A 19338-nucleotide genomic window follows, 5' to 3' on the forward strand; every position below is an offset into this window, starting at 1 on the left:
TGCTGAATCTATTCCAATTCAATGCTGAAAGTTTTCATCTTCCAGCCGTAACTCTTCCTGCTCAATGTAGGTCACTACCCATAAGGAGAAAATAGCAGAAACACAAGTTTTCCCTTCACTTCCTAAGGAGAGAAAAATAAACGAAAAGTTGATCCAAATTCCCAAGTAGATGGGGATTTTGAAATTGTGCCAAGAAAAAGAAAAAGAAAAAATGAAGCAAATCCAGCAGTATTTGATTTGCCCTCAGAACCTTACAATCCTGTGGGGGAAGACGAGCCTATGGAGGAAGAAAATATACAAGAAAAGGAAAGTGATGGTCTTGAAGATTTTTGGAATGAGTACTCAGTGGCACTTGAAAGATCTAAGGTACAAATTATAATCACAGATTTATGACTTTTGTTGCTGCAGCATTTTGAAACATATCATTTTGTAATTTGATAGTTGTGCTTATAATAGCATGCTCTGTCTGCAAATTGATTCAACTTGTTAAGTTTGAGAATAGATGAGCTCAGCTAAATAAGAGGAATCTGCAAACTTAATCTTCAGTAAATTGTTTATTTGGATTTATGTTGTTTGCCGTAATGATTTAGTTATATTTATTGGCCAGCTCGACACACTTGAAGAGGCAGCCAATGAGAAAGAGGTGAACAACGTCTGCAATCATGAAATACAGATTCATGAAGATCTGGGCCATGTATGCCGTGTCCGCGGTATGATTGTGAGAAGGCCTGACACAATCATTGATTATCAGTGGAGAAAGGTATGTTATTTGTTTAAGATATATGATGATGCTTCTATAACTCTGAGGCCGTTTAGCAACATATGTAGTTTTGTTTTTTCGCAGTTCTTAGCGAATATCCTTTTTAGCAACAAGCAAAGTGGCCCACAGGCACGTGTGGGATTCCCATTTGGTGTCCTGAAACTGCTTTGAAATACATTTTTTTTATTTTCGGCCCACAGGCACGTGTGGGATTCCCTCCGTTCCTTTATGTTAGGTGTATTATTTTCGGCATGGTGACCAAGGCATATAATTATAGACATGTTAGGACGAAATTACCCTTGGCAAATTTGTTGTTTAGTGGCAAGTAAATTAGTTAGTCTAGGAAAGTAAGAGATACATGCAATTGACAGAGAGATACTTTCCTTCTATTCCTACAAAGAGAGATACAGACAATCAGGAGAGAGATACTTTCCCTTTTTTGGAGGGCTAATAAGGGAATTATGAGGAATTAGAAGAAATGCACCTTACATTCTAGTATTTTATCAAATAACAAACACACCTTATATAAAGGAGCGGAGGGTTACTCAGGCAAGATTGATTGTGTTCGGTTCATAATCACTTAGTCACGTAGCCCACCTGTCATGCTCTTTTGGCTAAATTGCCACAATTGTGTCCATCACACTTTGGCCAACCAAGTAACCATATGCCATGACTCTTGATCCATGTTCCTTTGTGTGTGGGCGCCGCGCAGGGTTGGGGTGGTAGGATTTCTTGCGGTTTTGGGCGAGGCTCGCGTTGGCAGGGGAGGGATGCACGGAGCTGCCTGGCGGGCGTCTTGATTTCCAGTGGATGCTTGGGAATTGTGAAGATCTTTTTGGTTGTGTTGTGCCGTACCGTGTCCTCATCGGTGGCGGGTGCGTGTATGTCAGGTCCTAGATGATCTACGGGTTCAGAGAAGGGAATTGTATGGACGAATTTCAAGTAATTGCGAGGAAAGAGACCCCGATCTAGGGTTCTATATTACTGTCGGCTGTGCCGTATGAGTGTAGGTTTCTTCCTCAATGGAAATTATGCCAGATTCATACCCAGATCAGCCACAACCCGGCTGTTAAGTAGGTGGCCGTCTCGCAGTGGACGGAGACACAAGAAGAGTAATAGTAACGGAAAGTAAATCTAACGGTTGACAACGGGCGCAGCTTGAGGAGTCACTCTAGGCCGTTGGATACACCGAACCGTTATGTGCCGGAATTGCCACAGTGAACTGAAGGTGAATCTTCAGATATCTTGGCCTGACATTACCCCTCCTAAAGAGCCGTCGTGTCCTCACAGCGTGTTGTTGTTGGTTCTCCAAGCTTCAGTCGTGCTCTGAAAGAACGCCGGAAAGGTGTGCTTGATGAACTCTGCGTCCTCCCAAGTTGCATCCTCTGCTGTTAGATTTGCCCATGGAATCAGCCACTGTACCACTGGCACGTTTTTGCGAGGGACTTGCCTGACTTCCAAGACTTGAGCAGGTTCTGTTTTGATGGTGCCATCGGCATTCACCATTGGTAGGTGCGGGCTGGGTATGGACATGTGACCCAAATGCTTTTTTAATTGGCTTACATGGAAAACTGGGTGCATTTGCACCTTTTCTGGAAATTGCAACTTATAAGCACTGTTGCCAATTTTCTGGATCACCAAGAATGGTCCATAGTATTTGTTGTGTAGTTTGATTGCTCCTCTGAATCCAAATGCTGCAAGCCTGTATGGTGCCATCTTCAGATATACTAAATCACCCACTTTAAATTGTCTTTCCACTCTTTTCAGATCTGCATACTTTTTCATTCTATTCTGAGCTTGCAGCAAGTTTTCTTTCAGTTGGTGCATCATATTCTGCTTGGCTGTTAAGAAGTCCTGTGCTTCTTCATTATCAGGTCCAGGTATTGCTAGTTCAGCAATCAATGGAGGAGGAAATCCATACAATGCTTGGAAAGGGCTCATTTTCAGTGCTGTATGATAGCTGGTGTTGTACCAATATTCAGCTAGTGGTAACCATGATAACCACTTCTTTGGCTCTTGTGTAGTCATACACCTTAAATAGGTCTCCAAGCACTGATTTATCCTCTCTGTTTGACCATCAGTTTGTGGATGGTAGGCTGAACTATATCTGAGTTCACTTTTGTAAGCAACAAAGATGTCTCTCCACAGTTGGCTAGTAAAGATCCTATCTCTGTCAGAGATAATGAGTGTTGGAGGACCATGAAGTTTGATAATGTTATCTACAAAAGCTTGAGCTACACTCTGAACTGTGTAAGGATGTGATAGAGGTATGAAATGGGAGTACTTGGTAAATCTGTCAACTACCACTAGTATCACATCTTTTCCTTGTGAATTAGGAAGACCTATGAAATCCATAGATATATGTTGCCAGGCCATGTCAGCAACTGGTAGAGGGTCTAGAAGTCCCGGCTGTAAGAAATTTTCATGCTTTGCTCTCTGACAGATTGGACAAGTAGCTATGAACTGTTCCACAGCTTGTTTAAGACCTGGCCAATAGAAAATTCCTTTCACTCTCTGATATGTAGCCCTCATACCTGAATGTCCTCCCACAGGTGAGTTATGTAAGGCAGAAATCAATCTCTCCCTCAAATTGTTGTCATTTCCCACCAGAATTTTCCCTTTAAATCTGATAATACCAGCATGTATGGAGTAGTCAGATTTGTCCTCAGGAGATTGTACTAGCAATTTTTCCTGCAGTTTCTTTGTGGTTGGATCAGTTTGATAACTACTGAGCAATTCCTTTGCCCACTCAGGAGTAACAGTTGATATAGACATGCATTTGGGAAGTACTCTGGACAGAGCATCAGCTACTCTGTTTGTACTGCCCTTTTTATACTGAATGGTGAAGTTGAACTCCAGCAATTTCATCATTAATTTGTGTTGTATTCCTTCAGTAATCTTTTGATCAGTTATGAATTTCAAGGACTGCTGATCAGTTTTGATGATCACAGAGTTGCCCAGTAAGTAGTGTCTCCATTTCTTTAAAGCTTCTAAGGCTGTGTTTGGTTGAGCTGCAGATTCTGTAAAAGCTGCTGTGAGCTGTGAGCTGTGAAAAAGCTGCTGTCAACATTCTGCTGTGGAAAAGCTGGAAGCCGTTTGGTTGAAACAGCTGTGAAACTGTAGATTTGACTGTGAATGTTCTATGATGCCCCTTAGGCCATAGTGAAATATGTTAATTTCCTTGTTGACCGTAGAGCAGTGATACATATATGGTAGGCAACTGAACGTCCATTTTGCAAAGGAAAATTATGACAATTAAGATGACTCATAGGTAACACATATGCAATTTAACGATTATGGTTTGATGTTTCATATATCCAAACAGATAGATACACCATAATATTATTATGGAAGACGTGGAGCATAGAGAAAACACATATGGTTCACATGATGATGACCTTCATCGACATAACTAACTTATCTTGCCATGGAAAGACAAGCATCAGCTATCCTACTACGAATATTGTTCATGCTATCTTCGTTCTCCTCTTCTTCAACGGGATCCGCTTGTGTTGGTGCCACCTCCTTTCGTAGCACTGGAGGTACATGCTCATCATCGGCATCACATTTATCAAAAACTTTGTCACTCAACTTGCTATCACGAATGAAATTATGCAATGCCATGCAAGCAATGATGATATGCTTCTGTGTACGAGGTGAGAAACTTGGGACCCCTTTCAAGATGCGCCATTTCTGCTTGAGTACCCCGAAAGCACGCTCAACAACATTTCGAAGGGATGAATGTGAAAAGTTAAACAACTCGTACTTCCCTTCAGGTGGACGATGACGGCGAAGACGAAATTCGGGCAGATGGTATGTACTCCCCTTAAAAGGAGCAAGGTATCCCGTTCGGTTTGGATACCCAGAGTCGACAAGATAGTATTTCCCTGAAAAAGAACACAAAGTTAGCGTCACACATAAGAATATAATTAATGATGACATCAGTTACTACATTATACCTTTGGGTGGTATAGGAAATGAAGAGAAGTGTGCTAATGCATGATTCAAGACCCTTGTATCATGTGCACAGCCCGGCCAACCCGCAACCACAAACGTAAACCTCATGTCAAAGTCACATACTGCAAGCACATTCTGAGATGTGAAACCATGTCGACATCTATGGTTAACCGCATCATCTGCAGGCACTGAAACTGGCACATGTGATCCATCTATGGCACCAATAGCACCTTTGAAATGAGGCCAGAAACGCTCTTCCTTAATCTTTTCATGCTCATGCCTAAAAGTAGGATCTCTAGGTTTGATGTTATCTTTCGCTAACTTGCGCAAACATAACAAAACTTCCTTAAACTTTGTATGAACTGTCCAAAGTGATCGTACAAAATGGTTCTCAGCTTGAGCAAATGATTGAGGGCCTCCAACAATCCATAAGAACATGGCCAGTGACTCAATTGATGAAACATTAGTGGTTGACGTCAAACCATATGCAGAGACAAGCAAATCATGAAGTGCCATGAAAACATCATTGCCCATTCGAAACATTTTGTAAAAGTATCTAGGTCGACCGTAACACTCCATGACCCATTGAAGTCCTGTTTGCTGAGGCACTCTGTATGTTTTGTTCAAGTATCGCTCAACATAGAGGTTACCTAGGTTTCCCATGATAGCAGCCTGATTCGCAAGTTCAGCTAGAAGTTTCATTCCCTCCTGTCCCTTTATGGCCACTTCTTGCATTCTTGCATCCATCTACATAACAATATAAAAATGTTAAAATATTCATGGGCATCACATAAATATGACCAGACTACACGAGCAATTATTTCTCGCAACATAAATATTGTAAAACAACACAAGCAAATATTTCTCACAACATAAATATAGTAAACAACACGAGCAAATATTTCTCACAACATAAATAAGGTAAAACAACACGAGCACATATTTCTCACAACATAAATATGGTAAACAACAGGAGTAAATATTTGTCACAACATAAATATGGTAAACCAACATAAGCAAATATGGTCCACGACAAAAGCAATTACATCCACAACGAAAGCAAATATGGTCCACAAATAACCAAATTTGGTCCACAATGAAAGCAAATATAGGTCTATAACATAAACAAATATGATTCACTACACGTGCTTCAACATCTCCTTCTCATGCTCCCTCTCAAAAAAATCAAACCTCCCTTCTTTTGTTTCAAGAACATTGAAGATTTCCCTAAACTCGGGCTTCACTATAAGAGTGAGGGTTGTGTGCATGAGAGCAGTTTTTTCCTTCACACCACATTCTTTGACCATCTTCATTACTTCTGAAATGGTGGGAACATGGTTTGTGAGAGGAGCGGATGATGCTTCAACACTTGAAGTTATCTTCTCCACTCCACTTTCTATTTTCTCGCATGTCTGCTTGTACAATCGTAAGAATGGACTCTTCTCTTCCTTCTCCTCATTTGTGTTAGAAGGTTGCTTGCGCTTCTTGCTTGGTTTTGGTTTCTTCGAAGATGCCAACTTCATTTGAGCACTACCATCGGGCTTCTCGAAAGGAACCGCATTATCATCACTTGATTCATCAGAAGATATATCTCCAGCACAAGAAGCACTAGCCCCAGTAACATGTACTTTGTCAAATATGATGTGCAAATCTTCAAGGTGCTTTGGTCCTTGTTTTTTGAACTTCATATGATTGCATTTCTTTCCTGTACTCTCTTGGCATCTCTGAAATGGATTTCAATGTACAAGTGAGATAATGCAACCATATAGAACCATGCCAAATGAAAAACAAAATGGCTAGTCCTACCTTGATATGTTCATCCCACCATTCTTTAGAGCAATCAACGGTTCTCTTCGCATCATCCCATCCAAGCCCAGTTGCTTCATTTTTCAACTCCATGAACCAAGTGTACTCATTTTTTATGGCATCCCACTTGTTTTTGAATTTATCCTTGGGATACTTCTTTCCCGTTCTAGCTTCCCATTTCTCCAAAACGTTTTCCCAACCCCTCTTGTTTAAATAACCTAATGGCCTATTCCCCTTTTCAACCTCTTCTCTCAATATTTCAATGAGTTTCTTGAGATGGGCATCATCCCACACCGCCTTCTCAGTCATACTTCAATAAAGCAATATGAGAAAAGCACGTATCAAGAATAATGCATTACATAATAGCAGCAAGTACTCAAATAGTATGTACAAGTAGCAAACATAATATCTATGTACAAGAAATTTTTGTGAATGTTGTTTGCTGTCTTTTTAGATGGCATGTCATGCAAGCTTATACATCACACAAAAAAATAGGTATATCATGTTCAGCTTCTGTACATATCATGTATACAAGCAATTAAACATTACATAAATAAAATTGTGCAAAAAATTCAAAGGAAACCTAAACAGGGAGGGTGAGGAGGAAGGAGAGGGGGAGGGAGCAGGGAATTGGGGAGGGGGCTAGGAGGATTGAGGCCGGTGAGCTGGCGCCGCCGGCCGGCCGGACGGACCTAGGCCGCCGGGAACAGGTGGGCCGGGAGGGGCGAGTAGGGAGGAGGATAGACGAAGGATGGATAAAGTGTGGAGGAGGGAGGAGGGAGGAGGGACTTGGGGGTACTAGGAGTGGCCGGTGCGCCGGCGAGGATGGCCGGCCGGAGCTGGGCCGCCGGTAACAGCAAGGGGAGGGAGGAGCATGGAGGAGGGAGGAGGTTGTAGAAATTTTACCTTGGAACGGAGCGGGCGGCAGCGGAGGTTCGCCGGAGCAGGCGGCGGCGGAGGATGGCCGGAGCAGGCGGCGGCGGAGGATCGCCGGCGGCGTTGGCGGGCGGTGGCGGCGGCCAACCCTAGATCGATCTGTTGCTTCGTTCCTGACGAGAGTTGAGAAGAAGAGATTGAACAGGTATGACTTGGGAGTGGCATTGGTGGGTAAATACCATCAATTATTATGGGGACAGCTGAAAGTGGTTGGTTTAGAAGCTGTAAAAGTTGGGGGTACCTCAGCTGTGAAATTTATACTACGTAAAAGCTACAGATTATTAGAAGCTACTTCGATAATTTATCCCTTTGGTTAGCTTTTAGCTTCTAAAAAGCAGAAGTTGGGACAATCTGTCCAACCAAACACAGCCTAAGATTGCTAGTGCTTCTTTCTCATAAGTAGATAGGGCAACATTTCTTGGACAGAGTGAAGAACTGTAGTATGCCAATGGTCTGCCCTCTTGCATAAGCACAACACCAATGCCATAGCCTGAAGCATCAGTTTCTAATGTAAAAGGGACATTGAAATTGGGCAGGGCCAGTACTGGAGCTGTTACCAAAGCTTGTTGTAATTTTCTGAAAGCCTTATCTTGCTCTGCTGTCCACAGAAATTTTCCTTTCTTAAGAGCATCATGTAATGGCCTGCAAATTGTTCCATAATCTTTGATGAACCTTCTGTAGTAACCAGCTAGGCCCAAGAAACTTCTTAACTTAGTGATATCAGTGGGTGTAGGCCAGTCCACAATTGCTTTAATCTTGCTGGGTTCAGTAGCTAATCCTTCACCAGAAACTACATGTCCCAAATATTCCACCGGAGAAACTGCAAAAGCACACTTGGACATTTTTGCAAACAGCTGGTTTTCTCTCAAGATTTGCAGTACTTGTTTTAAATGTTCCACATGCTCTTCACTTGTATTGCTGAACACTAGGATATCATCAAAGAATACCAGTACAAACTTCCTGTTGTACTTAGCAAACAAGAGGTTCATGAGAGCTTGGAATGTTGCTGGTGCATTAGATAATCCAAAGGGCATCACCAAATATTCATAGTGCCCCAAAAAAGTTCTGAATGCAGTTTTATGAATGTCTGCAGGGTCCATTCTTATCTGATGATATCCTGACCTTAAGTCAATTTTTGAAAAAATCTTTGCTCCATGCAACTCATCCAGTAGGTCCTCAATTACTGGTATAGGGAATTTGTCCTTCACTGTTACAGTGTTCAGCCTTCTAAAATCAGTACAGAGCCTCATAGTACTGTCTTTCTTTTTAACTAAAAGAACAAGAGCTGCATATGGACTCTGACTATTTCTTATGAGCTTATTATCCAGTAGGTGTTTGATCTGCTTCTCCATTTCTTCCTTTTGGTGATGAGGAACTCTATAAGGCCTTACATGAGGTGGATCAACTCCTGGCATCAAGGGGATTTTATGATCCAATTCTCTCTTGGGAGGTAATGTTGTTGGTTCTGCAAAAACATCCTTGTATTCCTGTAACAAGTTGTTTATTGCAGCTGGAATACAGTGCCTTTCAGGAGTTTGAGCCACTATGTTGTGAATTTGAAGAAGAAAAGTTTCCACACCCTTGTCCAACAGCTTAGTGACTTGTTCTGCTGGTATTTCCAAGATTTCCTCACTGGGGTTGTAAACTGCAGTTGTGACTGTTGTTTTGCCTTGGATAGTGAAGCTGAACTGATTGTGTGGCACATCAAAAGCCACAGGACTGACCAATGAAAACCAATCATACCCTAGAATCATATCATGACTAGGGAGGTTGAGAATTCTGAAAGAGTGTTCCAACTTCAGTTTGGCTAGTTGAAAAACACAATTTGGAACTACAACAGCAGAAAGCAGTAAACCCCCTCCAGCTACAGAAACCTTTCTGGGTCTAACAGGGAGGAATTGACAGTTGGATTTAATAGCAAACTGTTCACTGATGAAAGAGATTGAACTTCCTGTATCCAGTAGTGCTACTGCCCTTTTTCCATTTACATGCACAATTACAGTAGGAGAATGCACAGCAAGTTGCTGGCCCATAGCATGGGCACAGACAAACATTGCTTGCTCCTGTTGTTCTGTCCCTTCTTCCACTACTTCTTGTTGATCAGGGTCTGTTTCTTCTGGACCAGATTCTTCCATTTCTTGTTGTAACATGTGCACATTAGGAACTAGAGTGCATTTATGGGCATGGAACCATTTATCACCACATCTCCAACATTCCCCAGCTTTTCTGCTTTTCTGAATTTGGCTATTAATATGTTCAGTGTTCTTTGTGGCAGTAGTTGTTGGAACTGCTACAGTGTTGATTACTTGTTTGCCAGCTGCAGGTGTTACAGTTTTCTGCCAGTAGTTATTGTAAGGTACTGTGGACTTCTTGACCTGTGTCACAGGAGGAGGGTGACAAGGTTCAATCTCCTTTGCCAAACAGTACGCATCAGTCAGAGAAGTGGGTCGAAGAAGTCTCAGTTGGTATTTAATTCCATCTCTCCTCCCATTCACATAGCACTTAATAAACCAGGGTTCAGACAGTGTAGGATTTTCCTCCTGCAGTTCAGCCATTAAGTCCTCAAATAACTTGGTGTACTCAGATATTGAAGTGCTGCCTTGTTTAAGAGAAGTGAATTTTTCAGTGAGATCATAAGAGCCTTGTGCAGAAAATCTCTTGATGATTTCTTTTCCAAATTCTTGCCATGACAATTGTTTCTTGAGTAAACCAGATCTTCTCAACCATACATCAGCCTCTCCAGTTATGTACATCTGGGAAAGTGAGACCTTGTACTCTTCAGGTGCTGCTGCCATTTGGAAATACTTGTTACACTGTCTAATCCAACCCACAGGATCTTCACCAGAGAATCTAGGAAAATCCATCCTTGGACCTTTTGTCATAACTTTCATGAATTGAGCCTGCATATCCTGCTCATAAGTTCTGAAGTAACCCTGCCATAACTGTCTGTCCCGAGCTGGTTGCTGATACTGTTGGAAAGCAGGAGTGTGACCTCCCCTTCTCTGTGTTACCAGTGTTCCAATAGCACTTGTTGTCTCCAAGTTAGCTTGAGCTCCAAACCCAGGTGGTGGTGCAGTTCTGGCAGTTCTGATCTGAGGTAGTTGTTGCATATGTAGTTCTTCCATTTGTCTGGTCTTTTCCTTTTCTACTTCTAATTGTTGTCTCAGCTGTGCAGTTCTGCTAGGTGGTCTGTCCTGCTGTTGCTGTTGCAGCGTTGGGGATCTAACAACAGTGTCATCTCCAGTTTGTTGCTCAGTTCTAGTGCCCGACCCCGATGGAGCCACCAATTTCTGCAAGACTGAACTCATTGTGGATAGTTGTTTGCCCAGATCTAACACAGCTCTTTCAATTCCTCCAACTTGCAGAGCTATTTCACCTTGTTTGGAACTGATCGACTGAACATCTTCTTGTAATTTGGACACATCTGTTCGCATGGCTGCATTTTCCTGTTGAACTGCACCAAACTCGTCGCGGATCGAGAGGACTTCCTGCCACTCGGCTTCATCGACTGCCTTCGAGCGCCCCATCTCCTTGATCCAGAGAAGAGAGGGGGAATTTTACCACCGTAGATGCGGCAACCAGCCTCTCTGCCCCAAATCCTGCCGCCGCCAAAGCTCCACGCCTCCTAAGGTGCACGGATCAGCGAAGGACGTGGAATTTTACCTTGCTGGAAGTGATCCAACACAACCACTCCTGCTCTACTGATCTGCACCCGAATGATCACCGCCGCCTGCGCCGCCCTGGATCCGCCGCCGCCTGACGTCGCAGTGAGGGAACACCGTCACTGCTCACGCCGATCGCCGCCCGCCATCACCACACAACACAGGGAGGGAATTGGGTGGGTGCTCTTGCCTCTCTGGAAAAAAAATTTGAGATCAGATCGGAAGCTACCGAGGAACCACTGCTCTGAATACCAATTTGTCAGGTCCTAGATGATCTACGGGTTCAGAGAAGGGAATTGTATGGACGAATTTCAAGTAATTGCGAGGAAAGAGACCCCGATCTAGGGTTCTATATTACTGTCGGCTGTGCCGTATGAGTGTAGGTTTCTTCCTCAATGGAAATTATGCCAGATTCATACCCAGATCAGCCACAACCTGGCTGTTAAGTAGGTGGCCGTCTCGCAGTGGACGGAGACACAAGAGTAACAGTAACGGAAAGTAAATCTAACGGTTGACGACGGGCGCATCTTGAGGAGTCACTCTAGGCCGTTGGATGCACCGAACCGTTATGTGCTGGAATTGCCACAGTGAACTGAAGGTGAATCTTCAGATATCTTGGCCTGACAGTGTACCCGCCGCCCGTGGCAGACAGTAGGGGACCTCTCCGTCCAACCGCGCCGCCGGCGAGGAAGGAGGAAATGGCGAGGAGTCATTTTTTTGGAATGGGGCATGGGAGGATTCGAGCGGAGGAGGAAGATGGGGAGATGATGAGCCTTAATGGTGATTGTGTTTGAGGTTGGTAGTCGGCCTCTTAAATTGTGTTAGATGTACATTATGGAGGCCCAGTCAGGAAAGCTTACTGAGAGCCACTGTTGTCTGACGGGCGGGCGCACATAGAGGGCCCCTCTAGGAGACGGAGAGGGAGATGGCGGTGGTGGCAGGTGCAGCGTGGTATCGTATTCGCGGTCAGCGGTGGTGAGAGCGCGCCACGTAGGAGGATGGTTGGGAGGCGCAGCGACAGGCAGCGTCGTGGTGCATGGCCGCACCTGCACCACGGGTGAAACAACAGCCGCTAGGGAGCTGAGGCAAGCCGCAATCGTCCCTTAGTTTCTGTATACTTCTCTTGTCAGCTGTCACTGTAATTGTCAATAGAAATTCCAATTTTGGTTGCTAAACCCGCAGGTTAGCACAGTAGGCCGAAAAACGTTGTATCGGCCGCTTTGTCTCTTCTAAGAAAATGATGCATCTTTCCATGTTTATTCTAGAAAGAACAAAAGTAGGAGATGCTAGCTCTGTAAAATTATTCTCAGATGGTGCGACAGTGCGACTGCTCCGTACAAATGTGCAACTCAAGCAGAAATGTTGGGTGTGCGTTAGTTCAGAGGAAATTATTTGGCCATGACCCTAAAAACAAGAACCTATTTGACCATCAATTTGACCTTGAAATGTTTTTCAAATTTATCCATGAATTTGAATTGGATTGGATTAGATTGCATGACATATTAGTTAAATGGATGTTTGGTTTGTCTACACAAAGACCGGTATGTTTGATTCATGTCATTGCCATATCATCCTTACAGTTCCCCTGTCAGTTTACCATTGTGATTATATTAGTGTATTTTCCTTGGCATTTACGGCAATGTCCCTCAATGTATCCATGAAATGCTTGTTTTATTTGCGTGTTTAATATGTTTTTGGGAGTCTATTTCTGCTCAGATACGCTTAAGATACTGTTCCTCTATGCATAGGATACAATAATTATAATATATAGCTGTTTAGCTGCTAACTCATCACACTAGTGTGTGGTTTCGCAGATTCACACGGTAATCATTTTGTACAACTACTCTGGCCATGAGTAATGTTAATGTAACATATAATGGATCTTTCCATTTTATGGCTTCTCCTTACGTTTTCAACCCCAGTCTCTCGAATCCTTGGCGCTTAATAGAAAAATCACTGTGCTAGTCAATGTAGGTTATGAGGAATGGCCTGACATGAATGAGCCTACCCAGTCTTATCTTGTGTAACTTCACAGTTGAAGTAGTAATAATTGCAGCAGGTTTTTGATGTTCACCTAGTTTCTTGACCTCGATTCTTTGTGCAATCCTCTGGTTATTCGAATATGCCTTAATGCATTATAGTAGACACTCTAATTTAGCTGTTGGATTCTTTCTGCACCGAGCTATTTTCCCATCATGCCTTATCTGGATGCCTCTAATGTATTCTCCACTCTGGTCATGTCATGCGCTTATTTCAACATAAATTGAACATTGTTTGGCAATCTATTTATTTTGTATGAACAAGACATCATGCTGGATACTTTGTATGAACGCCAATGGCTGTCCACAGTTAAACATAGTAGCTTTGAAGACCTGCAGATTTAGTGTGTGCATCTTTTAATTTGCAATGGTAAACAATAGGACCCTCATTAGTACTGGTATGCTATCTTGGCAGTTAGTACAGCCAGTAAACTGTTGTTTGTTTTGCCATTCAGATTTGACTACGTAGAACTAGGACCCTTTTGTATGGAATTTCTGGATCAAATCAAAACAGTCTTTCTACATCTAAGGACCATGTTGACATGTAGTTCGGATAGTCCAATGCTTACCTTCTTTAGCCTGCATATAATTGCATGGCGATACATTTAGTTATATCTCTGGCTCAAGAGAAGGGCTGGGCGACCCTAACTAGACCAGTGTCAAGATGCCATCGGGGCTAGCATCGTCAGACCAAGTCGGCGTTCTTGCTTGCAAAGGCTTGAGAGAAGAGGTTGGTAAAGAACACGACGTTGCCTTGACGATGCACATGGATCCATGCTGACGGACAACACAAATAACCAGCCCGTCGTCCATAAAAAAATGGGGAGGAGAACTTCCAGGCACCTCAACAACGCTGCAACAGGCATCATCGAGACGGGATTGGAGCCGGCGGACTTCTATTCGAGATGACACCGCCATCAGGGTAGGAACGACGGTGCTGTGAGACCAAAACCTAGTGCACAAAGGACAAGAAAGAGAATCCTTTCCCCTCCGCGCCGCAGTGACGGATCGTCGGTCGGAGGCTGAGGGGGGAGGAGATTGCTCTTGTTGGCAGCTAGGGTTTGTTTCTTCTGTTAAGTGTGTTTGGATGAACTCAAGTTTGTTTTTCTGTCGAAGAAATTGTAAAGAATAAACGACTTCATGTATGATGCTTGTCCAAAAGTGGAAGCACCGCTTCTTTAGGTGTAGTGTTGCCATACATAAAAGATTGAAAAAAACAAGATAAATATTGGTAGGATGTTTGTGCTCAAATTTGACCATGTGATATTGTGATGCCATTCTAACTTCTGCCTGGTCTGACTCCTGTCTGTACAGTGAGGAGTGCAGATCTGCTGCCTTTTGCAGTTCTGTATGCTAATGGGAAACCATAAGATGAAGGCCGTTGTGTTTCGCTGAGGTATGTGCATTAATCTTGACTTCCTGACTTTGGTTTGTGCTTGTTTACTGCTCACTTCTCTGCCTATGTAGATTAATTGTTTGTTTTGTTCCTTGAGATTCATATAAAAGTATAAGGGACAACGGTAATAAATGTGGTAGTTTAGCATAGATAAATGGAATCGTATCTGATTTTGTTGATGCTTATGTTAGTAGTTAATACAATAGATTTTTTTGATGCTTATGGTTGTAGCTTATGCAATTGTCTGTTTGTAGGCTTTGTGTACGCCTGGCTTTCTGTTATGTCTACAAAAAACATAGGGCTACAGTAGCAGTATAGCCCTATCTTCAAATATATTTTGTGGGAAGCTTAATAGTCAATTCTGTGGTTGTTTTCTAGCTTAACAGGGGTATTTGAGATATTGTTTTGTAGACTAATACATGTTTGGATTTGTTAACGCCAATCTAGAACAGAAGCATGACAGATTGACAGATTATTGTTTCCTGCTTCTCCAAAAGTGGAAGCACCACTTTTTTTAGATGCATTGTTGCCATGCATTATAAAAATGGCAGGTATGCGAGGATAAACAATAGTAGGATGTGGTTCATGCAGTTTGTGCTCAATTTTTTTTTCTTTTTGAAATGGAATAGTTTGTGTAAATATTTGATCAATAAGCTGGTCTTTTCAACCAACGGTTGGATGTTTTGCCTTTTTGTGCGAATTTATAGTCTACTTTTCTATCTCTCCCATGTTTTGCTTTTAGTATAAATAGATACATAGATGATGTGGCCTGGCAATATTGCGCAGGACATGGGTTTAGTAACAAATATGGAACTTTGGCTTATCATTATTTTCAATGTTTTTCATGGCATTCATGAAATTTAAATGCATCATTGGAATTGAGTTTACCTCATGTCAGGCACCAAGTTCAAGATCATATTTGTGTGAAATGCGTTGAAAGGATTCTGACAATATTGTCGTTGGTGATGTTAAGAGTCGCTGAAGAACTAATTGCGTTAGACATTGCTATTCATCCAAGACATGAAAAGCAAATGAGACCACATCAGTTGGCAGGTTTCCACTTTCTGGTTGTTTCATGAGTATTGTTCTTTGCTATCTTGGATACAGTCATGGGTGTTATTGTGGTGATTTGTTTCCTGCTAGTACATTGTTGTTTGCAAGCTTGTATATTTGTAGGTATTGAAGCAACTTTGTTCTTTGTAATGCTATTGTGAATATAGTTTGCCCAGTTGAAGTATCTCCACTGCCCTTTACACTCACATCACCTTTGTGTTATTCTTTTCTTTAGAGACTCCTTTTCTGGGTATTCTGTGCATGATTAGAAGCAAAGAACAACATTTGAATTTGGACTGAATTTACTGTAGGTGATATTTCTAGTGTATCTCTAGTGGCTACTAGCTTTATGCATAAAGTTTCATTACTACTTGAATTGGATTGTACCAGGTGAAATACAGAGCTCGATGCCAAAAATAAAGATACCTAGTAAACCTAGGAGAAAGAATTGACAAATAAGGTGCCTATTTGTTCATCAATTACTATGCTTGTGTTAAACAATTAGTGGGTTGACTACTACATAATGGCCGCTGCATTTTATGATCATTATAGTTCTCCACATGTAACTGTTTGTGCTTCTACTTATGATTTCCTTGTACGCATGCCACATTTTTCTTGTCCACCTTGCATGGTGTTATGACCGGCGTCACTTATAGCCGGAGGAGGCCTAATGGGCGCGTTTAGTTAGGGGCTTAGCCCAAATTATCTTATTTTTATTAGCATCAAGATTATATAAACAGTTGTAAGACACCCCTTTGGAATTAAGCAGTAAGACATATTCTATTGCCAACCCTAGCTGCCTCCTTTCTCATCGCCGCCGCCTCCTCTCCCGTGCGTGACGGCGCCCTCGCGCCGACCGCTGCGCTCATGCCGTCTCCATTCTCCCTCCTTCCCGTACAATCTCCACCCAAGACCCGGTAGGGCCCTAGCTCCTACCAATTTGGTATCAGGTAGCTTCGGTTCGGTCATGTCTTCGCCGCCGCCCACCCCAACCCTCCCGATCGACCGACACCACCTCCCTGATGGCCACCACGCCCGGCGCCCCGCCTTTAACAGTGCCGGTCACCTCTGCCGCGCCGGTTCCCGTCGTCCTCACCCCGGAGGAAATCACCGGGGCGATCCGCGACCTCGCCACCGCGGTCCAGGGGATCCGCCTCTACCTGGCCGGCCCCTACGGGCCGCCGCAGGCTGCGCCACCAGCCGCCGCCACCGGGCCGATGCTGCTGCCGTGGCAGCCGCCGCACTCGGCGGCCTCCGCCGTGCTCGCCGGGCCGCTGCAGCTGCCGTCGCCACCACCCGCCACCGGGCCGCGGCAGCCGACGTCGCAGCTGCTGTCGCCACCACCCACCACTTTCCGGCCGGGCCCTACCTCGGTGACGGGGGTCCCTACTCACCAGGTCCGGTTCCCCCCTTCGCCGTCGCCACTACCGGCCTGGGTGACCGGGACTTCGTAGCCGGTATATACGACGGCCTCGGCGCCGCCGCACGTCGAGTCGCCACTGGCGCCACCCCCGCAGTACAGCGGGCCCTCTAGCTTCGCCGGTCCCTACGCCAGCCCCGACCCCTTCACTGCTCCGCGCCGATGAGCCGTACCACCACAATGGCCATACGCACATGCCGCCGCGCTTCGCCACCTACGACGGCACCGAGGACCCCCTCAACTGGCTTAATTAGTGTGAGCAGTTCTTCCGGGGGCAACGCACGCTCGCGTCGGACCGCACCTAGCTCGCCTCATATCACCTCCGAGGCGCCGCACAGGCGTGGTATTACGCTCTCGAGCAGGACGAGGGCGGCATGCCCCCATGGGAGCGTTTTCGCGAGCTCTGCCTCCTTCGCTTCGGGTCGCCGATACGCGGGAGCCGGCTGGCGGAGCTAGGCAGCCTCCCCTTCACCTCCACGGTGCAGGACTTCGCCGATCGCTTCCAGGCCCTAGCGTGCCACGCGCCCGGCGTGACGGCTCGTCAGCGGGCCGGGCTCTTCATCGATGGTCTGCCGGATCATATCCGCGTGGACGTGGAGCTTCGAGGACCCCAGGACCTCCAGACGGCCATGTACTACGCCCGCGCCTTCGAGCGCCACGCGCAGGCCTTGTAGCAGGCGTCACCGTCTCGGGGCGCACGACAGCCAACCAGGCCGCCCCCACACCACATGTGCCGGGCCGTCCGCCCTCGGCCGCTCCAGCGACTACCACTCCGGCCGCAACGCGGCCCTTTCGCTGGCTCACCCCGGCCGAGCAGCTCGAGCGCCGTCGCCAGGGGCTTTGCTATAACTGCGACGAGCCCTACGTGCCGGGCCACGTATGCCTGCGCCTCTTCTACTTGGAGGTAGCCGACTACGTCGAGGAGGACACAGCCGCCAACGGGCTCGGCGACTTGCCCGCCCCAGTTGCTACGAAGGTCGCACCGGCGCCTGCTCCAGTGACAACTCTCGTGGTCTCCCTCCATGCGCTTGCGGGCATCCGAGACGAGCGGACTATGCTTTTGCCGGTGATGATCAACGGCGAGCGCCTGGTGGCCCTTCTAGATACGGGCTCCACACATAACTTCCTGCCCGAGGCGACCATGCGCCGCTTAGCGCTCCAGCCGACGGGCGGGGAGCAACTCCGGGTCACCGTGGCTAGCGGCGACCGCCTCCGGTGCCATGGGCTGGCGCGGAACGTGCCCATCACCATCGGCGACGAGCACTTCACCATCACGTGCGCCGGCATCGACTTGGGCTGCTTCGACTTCATCCTCGGCGTCGACTTCTTGAGGACCCTCGGTCCCATCCTCTGGGACTTCGACGCCATGACGATGACCTTCTGGCGCCTGGGTCACCGCGTCCGGTGGGAGGGCGTGGGTGGCGCCTCACCAGCGACGCCGCAGCTGTAGCTGGCCGCGACTGCTGCAGGCCCAAGCACCCTCTGTTGGATCATCTTTTGCAGCAGCACCGCGACCTCTTCGACGAACCTCAGGGCCTTCTGCCAACCCGGGTGTATGACCACCGCTTTCATCTCCTGCCGGGCACGGCGCCTGTTGCGGTGTGCCCCTACCGCTACCCCGAGCTACAGAAGGACGAGCTGGAGCGGCAGTGCGCGCTCATGCTCGCCTTGGGCATCATCCGGATCTCTACGCCGTTTTCGGCGCCGGTCCTCCTCGTCCGCAAGTTGGACGGCACGTGGCGCTTCTGCATCGACTGCCGTGCCCTTAACGCCCAGACGCTCAAGGACAATTTTCCTATTCCGGTCGTCGGCGAGCTCCTGGACGAGCTACATGGGGCGCGCTTCTTCACCAAGCTTGACCTCTGTTCGGGCTACCACCAGGTGCGAATGCACCCGGACGATGTCGCGAAGACGGCGTTTCAGACTCATCACGGCCACTTCGAGTTATTGGTGATGCCTTTTGGCCTCTCCAACGCCCCGGCGACCTTTCAGGCCTTGATGAACGACGTCCTCCGCCCCTACTTGCGTCGGTTTGTGCTTGTTTTTTATGATGACATTCTTATCTACAGCGCCTCGTGGGCGGAGCACCTTCAGCACGTCGCCATCGTCTTCAACGAGCTTCGAGCGCACCATCTTCATCTTAAGCGCTCGAAGTGCTCGTTCGGCACGCCTTCAGTCGCCTACCTCGGCCACGTCATCTCGGCCGAGGGTGTTGCTATGGACGCCGACAAGGTGGCGGCTGTCGTGGCATGGCCGACGCCGCACTCACCGCGGGCTCTTCGCGGCTTCCTGGGCCTCGCAGGGTACTA

At 46.1% G+C, this 19338-nt stretch overlaps 3 protein-coding genes across 21 annotated transcripts in view; 1 reads left to right on the top strand and 2 right to left on the bottom strand.

Annotated features, from left to right (window-relative positions):
• LOC123494188 (uncharacterized) overlaps positions 1-19338 on the top strand; it is a 53988-nt gene that overhangs the window by 19652 nt on the left and 14998 nt on the right. For 12 of the 19 annotated variants that reach the window (XM_073498015.1, XM_073498019.1, XM_045229072.1 and 9 more), the window contains 6 exons: positions 71-366; positions 608-760; positions 8788-8909; positions 8970-9924; positions 14475-14556; positions 15455-15609. The gene's annotated coding sequence lies outside the window, so the exon portion shown is untranslated. Of the gene's footprint in view, positions 1-70; positions 367-607; positions 761-8787; positions 8910-8969; positions 9925-14474; positions 14557-15454; positions 15610-15999; positions 16070-19338 lie in introns of all 19 variants that reach the window. The other 7 variants (XM_045229070.1, XM_073498009.1, XM_073498008.1 and 4 more) reach the window with 7 other exon arrangements.
• Positions 5660-7093, bottom strand: LOC109748664 (uncharacterized). The gene is made up of 2 exons (XM_020307691.4): positions 6524-7093; positions 5660-6441 (listed from the first exon to the last, which is right to left on the bottom strand). The coding sequence occupies exons 1-2, from the start codon at positions 6830-6832 to the stop codon at positions 5857-5859; spliced, it is 894 nt and encodes a 297-aa protein (XP_020163280.3). The 5' UTR covers positions 6833-7093; the 3' UTR covers positions 5660-5856.
• LOC141022945 (uncharacterized) lies at positions 7780-10986 on the bottom strand. Its single transcript, XM_073499234.1, has one exon. It carries the CDS (start codon positions 10984-10986, stop codon positions 7780-7782), a length of 3207 nt encoding a protein of 1068 aa, XP_073355335.1.

Source organism: Aegilops tauschii, chromosome 5 (assembly GCF_002575655.3).
Source record: "Aegilops tauschii subsp. strangulata cultivar AL8/78 chromosome 5, Aet v6.0, whole genome shotgun sequence".
Taxonomy (NCBI): domain Eukaryota; kingdom Viridiplantae; phylum Streptophyta; class Magnoliopsida; order Poales; family Poaceae; genus Aegilops; species Aegilops tauschii.